Source organism: Thamnophis sirtalis, unplaced genomic scaffold (genome assembly GCF_051295495.1).
Source record: "Thamnophis sirtalis isolate CommonGarterSnake01/CBP01778 unplaced genomic scaffold, rThaSir2_p1.2 scaffold_10, whole genome shotgun sequence".
NCBI classification, from domain to species: domain Eukaryota; kingdom Metazoa; phylum Chordata; class Lepidosauria; order Squamata; family Natricidae; genus Thamnophis; species Thamnophis sirtalis.
In genome coordinates, this window is record NW_028261390.1 from 7,259,936 (window position 1) to 7,272,208 (window position 12,273).

The 12,273-nt window shown below is 44.3% G+C and overlaps 1 protein-coding gene across 3 annotated transcripts in view; it reads right to left on the reverse strand.

Annotated features, from left to right (window-relative positions):
- The window catches only part of CNOT6L (CCR4-NOT transcription complex subunit 6 like), a 42,036-nt gene that overhangs the window by 3,157 nt on the left and 26,606 nt on the right, over window positions 1-12,273 (reverse strand). For 2 of the 3 annotated variants that reach the window (XM_087723997.1, XM_087723998.1), the window contains 5 exons: window positions 10,494-10,648; window positions 9,199-9,350; window positions 5,690-5,917; window positions 4,100-4,302; window positions 41-2,562 (listed from right to left, as the gene is read on the reverse strand). In XM_087723997.1, coding sequence (XP_087580123.1) covers window positions 2,350-2,562; window positions 4,100-4,302; window positions 5,690-5,917; window positions 9,199-9,350; window positions 10,494-10,648 — 951 coding nt within the window. In that variant the 3' untranslated portion in view covers window positions 41-2,349. Of the gene's footprint in view, window positions 1-40; window positions 2,563-4,099; window positions 4,303-5,689; window positions 5,918-9,198; window positions 9,351-10,493; window positions 10,649-12,273 lie in introns of those variants that run through there. The other variant, XM_087723999.1, reaches the window with a different exon arrangement.

Below are 12,273 nucleotides of genomic sequence, written 5' to 3' on the forward strand. Positions count from 1 at the left end.
TTTTTGTTTTTTTTAGCGTATTCATGAGACAAACATATAGCTCCTTTAAAAATTTTCATTCACATAATGGAAACCTCATTTATTAAAAATATCACATGTTTTTTTTCCAGATTAGAAATAGTAAAGTGCATGAAAAGTTTAAAATATAAGCTCAAGGAATCTCGTATAGCAGCAAGCAGAAAATACCCCAAAACATAAAAACAGATTTGCTTTTTGTTTGCTGCTGTTGAAAAAAATGAAGTGTAACTCTACCCACTAAGGTGGGAGGGGGGGGGGGGTAGGGAAACACGCTCCGTTTACGACTTATGGACTTCAACTCCCAGAATTCCTGAGCCATGCTGTCTCAGGAATTCTGGGAGCTGAAGTCCACAAGTCGTAAAAGGGGCATCATTTCCCCACCCCTGCATTTAGGGGCTTACTGCTAAATGTTTTTCTTTCGCTGATACGGCGAGGCGGCAGTGACAGGTGCAACGGATCAAAACAGGCAAGATGAAAGATGCACCCCTTTCCAAGGGGCAGGCATCCACCATCTTGCTTGATTAGTATCTCTTCTCCTGTCCTGAAAGAGCCAAGCCCTAATATTCTGCTCAAACCCATCACAATAGCAGTTGCCCTGAGTGGATAAAAACATCTCTCTCTTAAAGAGGTGACATTAAAATAATATTTTTTTCCACCCTCTGGAAAAAAAAGAAAAGAAAAAAAAAGGTTTTTAAAATGGCCACCAGAAGCACACATGCACGCAAGAGGATGCTTAAAAAATTTCTTAAAATAAGAAAATTAACAGCTGGGAACAAACAAGCAGGTTCCCCCTTTTTTTAAAAAAAAACAACAACAACAAACCAACCTAACTTGATAGAAGAAAAAGAAAAGAAAAGAAACAACAACAACAAAAAGAATTAAAAGCATGACATGGCTATTTGGCGACAAGGGTTCAGGAAAAAAAACAGGAAGGGAAAAATGCCGAGGGAATGGTTAGGTGAACATTATTCTCGCTTTTTGTATTGAAACAAAAAATTGCACCGGTGGAACTAAACATTTATCTCCCACTTCACTTCTACTAACCTTTCTCTACAAAATACCTTAAAAGGGGAGTGGAAGGGGTTTATAATTTAAAAAAAAAAATTAAAAGAAGGGTCGAGTTTGGGTTAGAATCTCTTTGTATACGGTGGACATTTTCGCAGGAGAATTCTCATCGCCGATTTTAAATGCAGGATTTAATTGGATGTCCTGAATTTATTGTGGTTCCCACGTCTCGCTACCTGTGTTTCTCTGAAGCGATCCAGTTTGTCATTCCCTTCGAGTGAAAGACAGGTGTTGTTCTTACTTTCCTGGTAGAGAACATGGCTTCAAGCCAGAGGTTCAGACTCATCCTTGCCCCTTAGTGCAAACGGAGGTGATTCGGTGAATTTCACATCAGAGCATGCAAGTTTTTAAGAGTTCAGAAATGGGGGTGGTGCAGCAGGGCAGAACACCCTGGCAACTTAGTGCCAGATGCCATCAGGTATTTCTGGAAAAGCTCACTCCTGCATAGAGCAATTTTTTAATTTTTTTTTTTTAAATGGCAGGAAGACTAACATCTCGCTACTTTGTTAGCTCAAATGGGAAGTGAACAAATTTGAACTCGGAATCAACATTAAAAACAGTTAAGTGCTATTTCCAATGATACACAAATTCCCTTACAGCCATGTTTCTCAACCTTGGGAATTTTAAGGTGGTCTGGGAGTTGAAGTCCATATAGTCAGCCCTGAAGTCATTTTGGGAGAATCTTAAATTCCCAAGGTTGAGAAACAGCTGCCCTACGGGGCCAATATATGTTGTCTAATCTAGTGCAGGGGAATTTTATTTTATTTTATTTTTAAAAAAAGAGTGATTTGGGAGCAGGGGGAAGGACTCATCTGGCTATGACTAATTAAAAAAAAGGGGGGATTACAAAAACTTTAGCTATGGATGTATACATGTAAGCAAATCCCTCCTTTTTGATTTGACCGTTGATTAAGGCAGCTTTCTGTTAAAAACACGTAAAGCCCACCGCCTTTTCTCTGTCTATACTTTGGGTCTGTACCTTCAGAACGAAACCAAAAAGGGAAAAAAAAAAAAAACCCCATTGAAAAAGGGAACGAACAACAACTTTGGTTCCAGCCCTAGTGCCAAGTGGTACCAATATGCACCGAAAAAAATGTGCAAAATTGTACTGTCAACACACACGAAAACGGAAAGGAGCATGAAGCAGCAGCTATTAAAAAGGTTGGCCATACTTCACTCCTACAGACTTTGATTTACAACTGTACAAGTCCATAAACAAAGGGACAAAGGGGGGGGGGGTGTCCCTGCCCTCCAGGGAGAGCAGCGCTATCTCCTGTTTGGCAAATGGATGCCGTTGACCGGAGGCGGGAATGGAGGGTGGAGCTCGAGCTGAGTCAACAGTGAGAAGTGGTCGGAAGGGATGTGAGGGTGGGGGCACCCAGTGATGTTGTTCTCAACCAGCCAGTGAGGATCCAGAGGCCCCAGGACACCAAGCACATTCATGTGAGTGTTGGAATAAAAAATATAGTCAATTACACCCTAGAGAGGGAGAGAGAGAGGGAGAGAGAGAGGGAGGGGCGGAGAAAGTATAAATACAGATGGAAAACACAAACCTCCCAATAGATTAGGTCCATGATGGCGAACCAATGGCACACGTGACACCTGTGGAGCCATATCAGTGGGCATGAGAGCCCGCCCACGCTGCCCTTCCCTTCCCAGGAGTCCACACGCAATGCCGGGTAAGTATAGGACTTGTGCGGAGGCTCTGGGATGGCGTTTCCAGCCTCCGGAGGACCTCCGGGGGAGGGAGGGCTGTTTTCACCCTCCCCAGGCTCCAAGAAAGCCGTGCGCGAATGTGTGGGGCAGCGGGAGGGGGGATCACACACACATGTGCAAGGGGGAATTCAATTATGGGTGCGGGCACGTGAGCACGCATGATAGTGAACATGTGTGTGCCTTTGACACCCGAGGCGAAAAAGGTTCACCATCACTGGATTAGGTTATGTTCACCTTTAAAGAAAGAAAATGTTCCTTTTCAGCCCCTTAAATATTAAGGCACATGAAATGGGTGGCTTCAGATTGAAAACTTGCATGTCCTTTGATCAACCTATTAGGGAGGGATATGAAGCCCCCACTGGCTTGATTTAATTCCCAGAGGCGATGAAATGTTGGTTTGTTGTTACAAAAAATGATAACTGCATGAAACGCGAAGGTCACATTGGCATCTGTACAGTTAGTCTTCAACTGATGATTGTAACTAAACTTAGAATTAGTCATGGAGGCTAAGGCCTTGTGAATGAACCCAATTTTATGACCTTTTTTTTTTGCAACAGTTGTTGAGTGAACCTGTTTCCTTCAATGGGCATTTTTGTAAGAATCTGGAAGTAAATGCTGGAAACAGGCAGAAAAAAGCCAAAAACCGCAGTCATATGGATTGTGGGCTGCTGTAAATGGCTGTAAATTAAAGCCATGATCACGTGACCATGGTGTGTTTGTGCAGCCACTGGAATTCTGCAACCGGGTTGTAAGTTGCTCTGGGAAGATCTGTCGTATCTTTGAATAGTTGTTAAGCAACTGTTCATTAAGTGAGGAGACATACGATGGTCTCCCTTCAGTTAAATTAGACCAGGCGTCTCCAAACATGGCAACTTTAAGACACATGGGACTTCAACTCCCAGAATCCCTCAGTCAGCCATGCTGATGGGGGAATTCTGGGAGTTGAAGTCCACGCGTCTTTAAAAGTTACCACTTTTGGAGATCCCTGAATTAGACGGCAAGCCAATCAGAATCCTGCAGCATTCGGTCATTGGAGATTTAGATTTAGCTTAATGTGAAACCTGTTAAAAATGTGTGGATTCCACTGTGGAGCATTAACTTACAAAAACATCAGACTGAACATGTGTCCTGATCCAGAATTTACATCTCCTTTTAAATACGGTGGCAAAGGGCGACTACCTGGACAGATTTATGGACAGTCATCCTTTTTCCACCTGGGAGTTCACAAACTACCTTGGATGGTGCGGGTTTTACAGTTCTTTTGGGACTATTTTTTTATTTAAAACCAAACCGCACTTACCTTGAAATCAAAAGTGTAATTAGTATAAGGCATCAAGTTGTTTTCATAGGCGCTCTTGAGTTGAAAACCATGAGTGATTCTTCCTTCAGAAGCCCCATTCTTTCCATTGCCACTGAAGTTCATGAGACACTCGTTGTAACGCAGCTCCTTGAAGTCTTTGTGGTTGTCGGCCACTATTCCATTGCTTAAGTATTCCACAACACCTGGTTTGAATAACCAACAGTTGTAAGACTGAATTGCACTGTAACTCTTCAATGTTTACTGCGCAACAGCAAGCGAACAATTTCTTTTTCCTTAGACAAGTATGAACATTTACACACAAAAAAATATTATTCAGTTGTTAGAGCCACAATTGTTATTGAAGACCCACTAATTGGATTTACTGCACTGGAATTAGAAAGTTGCTTAATGTCCTACCACATTCTTGTTTATGGATAAAAATAACTGGTACAATAAATGAGAAATTGCTAGTCTGACCAACGACTTGTGCATATTCACGCAGGTCAGCCTGCTTTCAGCCCTCTCTAAGGGGTTTACAGAGTCAGCATATCGCCCCCACAGTCTGGGTCCTCATTTCACCCACCTCGGAAGGATGGAAGGCTGAGTTAACCTTGAACCGGTGAGATTAGAACCGCTGAACTGCAGATAACAGTCAACTGTAGTGGCCTTCAGTACTGCACCCTAACCACTGCGCCACCTCGGCTCGATTTACCTCAGAGTTTTTAAAAAGGTGTCTCTATATGATTAAATTTGAAAAAGCTTAGCTTTGAGAAGTGAAGCCACGCTGATTTAAGAACACAGATCAGAATTTAATGGTGAAGCAGCAATCCTGTGTTTACTGCATAGGAGAGAATAAACTTCCAAAGAAATAAATACAAAATTTGGGTGTGCATCTCAATACTCGGAACATTTCAACATTTTCTCTACAGCTGACCTGGTCCAATGACAGGCTGCCTTTTTCCAATTACTTTTTTTATTTATCCAATTGAAACCTCATTTTTCTACTTTGGCAAAAGTGGCTAATAATCATGCAACCAGGCTGCAATTATTTTGGTAGAAATGCATTTTCTAGCATGTTCCTCTCTCCAAGAAAATTCAGACTCTCTTATATACATCTCACCTTTCCCTATTCTAAGCATTTTCTTAATAAAAATACTGCAACAAGCTTATTAATTGATCAGATATTCTCTAGGTATTAATTTTAATCTCAAAACCAATGCTTAGATCCATTTCTTCTACTCAAAACGATTGCATTCCCTAATAAACCCCCTTTTTCAAATTTAATCATATAGAGAAACCTTTTTAAAAACTCTGAGGTAGATAAAGAAAAGTAGATGCCATTACTGCTTGATCTATCTTGTTCTTTATTACCTAAAGAACAGGTTCTGGAAAAAATACAGCAGGCATTAAAATATCTGATCTTCTAATTCCCTCTCACTCAAGTAACAATCATAATTAACATAGCGTCTTAAACATTGACAGTGGTTCTTCTAAGAATATTTTTAAGTTTCGCACAAAGATTAAAATTATTCTTAAAATCATAAAAGGCGTGAATCAACTCCACAGTTAAGGCAGCTGCTTCCGAATCACCTGAATCAGGCAGTGAGTTCAGATCTGCACACAGCACCATAGGAATGGAATTTGTGTCTGCTGTTGGGCTTCCGGGACGACCAGAGGCTTTCTCAAGGATATTCTTAAGTTCAGAGACAAACATCATCGTCTGGACAAGCTTTACATCCGAATATTCAGGGTCCCAATGCATATGGGCATTTGCTATTATAAGCAGCTGGCCGTCCATTGTATGAAGTGGTTTCATACCTAAGATCAAAGGCATAGTTGTCAGAATTAAAACAAATTCATCCCGAGATATGGAATCGGCATTTGTGTGTCTTTTGTGCGTCGTAGCCAGACGAGGCACTTATAAAATGGGGTGGAATTTGTTAACACAATGTATTTCTCCCCTGCTGCCTATTTTGACATATAACACACATACCTCCAGGAACACAAAGTGGTTACAGGCAGGATACGATGCAGAGGGACCTCAACTGGACCTGCCTTCCTCACTTGGCCGCATATGGCCCATCACCCAAAATCATCAGGTCCCCCCCAAAAATATATACACCTGGCCAGAAGCAGAGAGGGGTCATCCGTTTGGCCTGTTTCGTGAGAGCTCCCCGGCTTCTCAGGTGGCCATTTTTGCAAGGGATTCACCAGGTGTCTTGGCATGGGCAGAGAAATAAGTGCTCTGCTTAGTGCTGGTGAGAATGAGACCAAGCTGTGAAGCCCAGGAGGAGGAGGAGGAAATGGTGACTATGGGCCAGTGGTGGGTTCTGGATCCCGTTGCAACCGGTACGGTGCAATGGGGCCCGGTGTCGCCTACATGCATTGGCACAGCACAGGCATGCGTCCTTACCTCCGCGATGCTCCAGCTGCTCGGCACAGCATCGCGCAGGCGCCGTATGCTCTGTGCGTGGAAGAGCTCAAATACAGGTAAGGAGCACGGGCGGGCGGGTGAGTCCTCGGGAGCACCGTACCGGAACGGTACCTGGTGCTCCCGGCAGGCACCGGTATGCCCGTACCAGGGCGTACCGCCTGCAACCCACCACTCCTCTGGGCCCAGTGCAGATGGTTGAAAATTCCTGCTTTAATTCTCCCTAGCAGGGAGCCTGTCCTACGACTCCAATTAACAATAATCATGGCCCCGCCTAGATTACCAGGAAGGTAAATAAATGCTTTCCCATCTGAATTCTCCTGTCATTCCACATAAATGTTACAAAGGATATCAACCCCTCTTCTTTCTTCCAGGCCTAATTTAACCCACCCAAAGAATTCTGAAAAGATATGGATAATGATTTCTCCTTCTTGGCTGTGATGAACAGATCTTCTCCCCTGGAACCTCTGCTCCCGCAGAGCCCCATGTAAAGTCAATGTCCCACCTGTCGTAGCTTAAACTTCTAAGTAAAAAAATATGTTCTTTGGCTGCATTTGTTGAGAAAGGTATAATTTTATGAGAGGTCAAGTGTAAAGCAATAAGGCAAAGAGAGAACTGAACATTCGCCTCCAAAATCACGAAATTCTCTCTGTCTGCCTCTGGCTGACCACCAATCAAGTTCCTGCAAGATGTTTCCATAACAGTCAGTCTGAGCCCAGGTTGGTATGCGGCTCCCTCCTCCTTCCAGTCCTATGGCCTTGGAGCAGCTTGCCAAGGTGGCACAGTTCCTTTTTCCCCCAAGCATCCTCCTCCAATCTCGTGCTTTGTCAGCTTCACTTAAGCTAATGGCATTGCTACAAAAAGAGCCAGTTTGATGCAGTTACCATATTTTTCGGACTATAAGATGCACCAGTGTATAAGACGCACCAGAATTTCAAAGAGGTAAGTAAGAAAAAAATGTTTTTGTCCTCCCCGGCCCCCAGGAGCACTCTGCAGGCTTCAGCAGGGCTTGTGAAGGCAAAAATGCTGTTCTTGGGGGGGGGGGGGGGGAAATGGACATTTTTTGCAAAAACGGGGGGCGTTTTTGCCGTCCCCTAGCCCTGCTGAAACCTGCAGAGTGCTTCTGGGGGCTGGGGGAAGGCAAAAACTGGCCATTTCCCGCAAATATGGGATACAGGGGCAGAGCTTCAGGAGGCCAAAAATGGCTGTATTTGGTGTATAAGACGCACCAACATTTCCACACTTTTAGGGGGGAGAAAAGGTGTGTCTTATACTCTGAAAAATATGGTATTTAAAGTACTAGATTGGAAACCAAGAGACCACGATGTCCAGTTCTGCCTTAGATGTGATGTTATCTGGGTGAATGGACCAGTCGTATCCCCCCCTCTCAGCCCTAGGAGGAGGCAGTCACAAAACAACACAATACAATAACAGAGTTGCAAGGGACCTTGGAAGTCTTCTAGTCCAACCCCCTGCCTAGGCAGGAAATCCTATACCCGGGATGGCGCCCCTGTGGCACGCGGAGCCATTTGTCAGGGCATGCGAGGTGTTGCCCTGTCAGCTGGCCAGCATGCCAAAACCGGCGCTACGAGCAAACCAGAAGTGACTTCCGGTTTGCTCGTAAGGTCCTTTTTAGTCCTCCGGAGGCTTCAGGGAAGCCTCCTGAAGGTCCCTGAAGCCTCCGGAGGGCCTCTTGGGGGGAAGGGGGGCAGGGGAGGCTGTTTTCGCCCTCCCCAGGCTCCTATAAAGCCTCTGGAGTCTGGGGAGGGCGAAAAACCCTGCAAAAAATGGGGGGGGTTTACTTCTCATGCGCACATGCGCACTGGGGTGGTCACACATTGCATTATGGGTGCGGCATGCCCTGCGCTCCCCCCCTTATGGCACGCAAGCTAAAAAAGGTTCGCCATCATGGCCCTATACCATTTCAGACAAATGGCTATCCAACATCTTCTTAAAGACTTCCAGTGTTGGAGCATTCACAACTTCTGGAGGCAAGTTGTTCCACTGATTAATTGTTCTAACAGTCAGGAAATTTCTCCTCACTTCTAGGTTACTTCTGTCCTTGATTAGTTTCCACCCATTGCTTCTTGTCTTGCCCTCAGGTGCTCTGGAGAATAGTTTGGCTCCCTCTTTTTTATGGCAGCCCCTGAGATATTGGAACTCTGCTATCATATCTCCCCCTGGTCCTTCTTTTCATTAAACTAGACATACCCAGTTCCTGCAACCGTTCTTCTTATGTTTTAGCTTCCAGTCCCCTAATCCTCTTTGTTGCTCTTCTCTGCACTCTTTCTAGCATCTCCACATCTTTTCTACGTTTTCTAGCACTTCTACAATCTTGCTATGAAAATTGCAGGGACTTGTCCAGGCGGTCATTGTGAATCAAGAGTGACTCACAGGCAGGGCCCCTCCTGTCTCCAAATTACTAAAGCTGGTTGTGTAGTTTCCAGATTCTAGACTAGCCTCAAGATACAGAAGCCTAGAATGACTTTGGGCTAGTCATTCTTTTTCAGTTGCTGTTATGGTGGTGGCAGGAATGGTGAGGGGGGAATGGAGACCCACATGAAGCCAACTCGAACTCTTAAAAGAGACAAGCTCAGCTATAAATGTAACAAATGAAATCCAGCCTGCAACCGTCCTCTCGTTTGGATGAAAACACGAAAACACCAACCTGCCCCAAACTGCTCCTTGTGCACCTCTAACACAACCGCAACTCCGATGTTGTCCTTTGTCATAACTCGGTTCAGCATAGCTTCGGATCCTTCTGAGTTGGCCATCGCCACTTGGTTGAACTCGACCGTGTGCTTCTGCACCAGTGTGAACCTGGTGAACCAAAACCCAACATCCATACGTAAATCACCAATTGAAAAAAAGAAATAAATCTATAACGGCTGTTGTTTGAAAAGGGGAAAAGAAAAAAAACATTCACTTCCAACTCCTTTTGGTGCAGTAGAATAAGGTAATAATATACAACCTCAACTTTTTACTTTTATATAATACTAGCTGATAACCTGGCATTGTCCAGGTATTTATTTATAGGGGGGAAATGTCCAGACCAAATGTAATTTCTAATGTTGGATTTTCCCCCTTACCAGAGGGAGCCCCCTTGTGGAGTACTGTGAAGCCGTTACCATGGCAACTCCACTGCGCTGTACAGTAGAAGCCAGTACAGCAGTATAGCACAACAGGCTACATCTTAACAGAACACACACCCTGAGGGGTGTTAGGGGTGTCTAACCCTCACAGTATGTTTCCAGAGAGCAAATCATCTGTGTACCAAGTTTGGCTGAAATTGCTCGAGGCGTTCCAGAGTTATGCTGGAACACATATACCCCCACACATACATACGTATACATATATACATATATACATATCTATTAGATACCTAAAAATCTAATAGATACCTTTCACCCTGGCTTCGCTGATAATGGATAAGAGCCTGTGGCCTAATGGCTAAGATGTCTGCCTAGTATGTAATATAGCCCAGGTACAAATCCCAGTAAGGGTATGGCTAGCTGATGAGAGCTAAATAGCTTGAAATAGATCTATACTAGTCTCCCTTTATTTATTTATCAGCACAAATACAACAAAATATATACATATATACATATATTTATTTATTTATTTATTTATTTATTTATTTATTTATTTATTTATTTATTTATTTCTATAAGACCAAACCTAAGAACAAACCAAATCCTCTTCTATTTTCCCAGTTTTTCATTTTCCTTTGTATTCCTGTATTTTACATTTTGATAAAAATCTGGAAAAAGGGCTGTTATTTGTAAGAAATAAAAAATAAATAAAAATGACTAGCAGGAATTCTAAGCCTTCCTTCTGCATTTTTTTTATACGGATGTGGTGATTTCAGAACTGCTGCCTGTGTGGCCAGAGCAGATGCCGATTTGGGAACGAACGGGGCTGTTTGCACACTCGAGCCACAACACGAAGGAATGAATCTCTTACTTTTCGGTTTTGAAGAATATTGCACAACCGTCCACATGTTTTCGCTCATGCTCAGACATGATTTTGGCACGTGACTTTGGAGAAAAAAATCCGTCGTATCCACGCTCTTTTAATGCTGGCAGAAAGAGGGTGAAGTATTGCTCGGTTTCTACTTCCTGGAAGTGAATACGGCAGGGTTACTGGTGCCCAAGAGAAAACTGTGCCAAAAAAAGAGCAATGACTTTTGGCTTCTACTTGTTTCTCAAACCTTTTACGCTGGAATGCAGAGAATCTACAGAAAGGAATGTCTATGGAGATTCCCAGTCATCCCAGGTCATGGTTGCCCCAAAGGGGCTTTTTTATAAGAGGCAGCTGGACTTTCTGTTTTTGCTCTGAAGACATTTCGCTTCTCATCCAAGAAGCTTCTTCAGAGCAAAACAAGGAAGTCCAGTTGCCTCTTGGAAAAAAAAGCATTTGGGACTACAGAAAGGACAACCTCTCGTTACTCACAGCAACGACACAAAGAACCTTTGAAGGCAGATTCACTTAATGAATTAACCACCATGGTCATAAAATAAAGTCTGGTCATGTGGTGACTCACTTAACTTCTGGTTCCCTCTGTAGCCGAGCACTACCAGTAACAGAATCTTGCAAGTGTGAATGTGCCTCCCTCACTCCCTGTGAGACTCTCGTGTGAGATCATCTCTGAAACTTATCTGATTGATGCCTGGGTAGCTATTTTCCCTCCTGTCCTTGAATGATATTTCCAAAAACCTCAGTAGGAGGAGGAGCCCAACAAATGGCCACCATGATGCGCCAAAGATGCTCACAAGTGGTTAAGATGCCAGGAGACGGTGAGTTCTAGTTCCGCCTTAGGCAAGGTAACGGCACTCTGGGAGGTCATGCTCTTACAGCCCTTGCTCAGTGACCCTTGAAGTGGAGATAAGTATCGCCCCCTACAGTTGGCAACGCAGGGGTCCCCAACCCCCAGGCTGCAGCCCACTACCGGACCTTGAACCAATTGGAACCGGGCAGGCGAGTGTGGACATGCACCCCCTTCTTGCCCGGGAAGTGGGCAAGCACATACACATGTGCTCTTAGGCAAGGTGGGTAAGAAGCATCACCTCCCAGAATTTTCAGCCAGCATGTCCACACATCTTAAAAGTTTGAAAAGCATCCAAGGAAACCGTCTAGGCCAGGAGTGTCAAATTCAAGGCTCGTGGGCCAGATCCAGCCCCCGGGGTGCTTAAATCTGACCTACGGGGCTCGCCTGGAAATAGCAAAGGATAGCCTGTGGTCCTTCTAGCAGCCAAAATGGGAAGCCGAGGGGGAGGGGACCTCCATGCCGAATTTTTTGTCTGGACGGCGTCCTATAGCGCTGCCAGCCAAAACCTCCATCTCACATCTCCTCCCCCCCCAATCCTCCCCAGCTGGCCTGCGGAAGAGAACTACAATGCTGATCTGGCCCTCGAAGAAATCCAGTTTGACACCCCTGATCTAGACCCACCCGAAATCAATGTATTGTAATAGTTAAGGCGACAGAGAACAACTGAACTGAACAGAACAGAATAACGGAGTTGGAAGGGACCTTGGAGGTCTTCTAGTCCAACAGGCTCAAGCAGGAGACCCTATACCATTTCAGACAAATGGCTGAGGACACCCAGGTTCAAATCCATCTTTAATCACAGCAGTCCACTGGGTGAAGATGCCCTCCTCCTCCCTCGGTCCAACCTCCCCTCACAAAGCACTGTTGTCCCTTTCCTCCGAGAAACAATTTTAAAAACAATTTTATATCTGTATA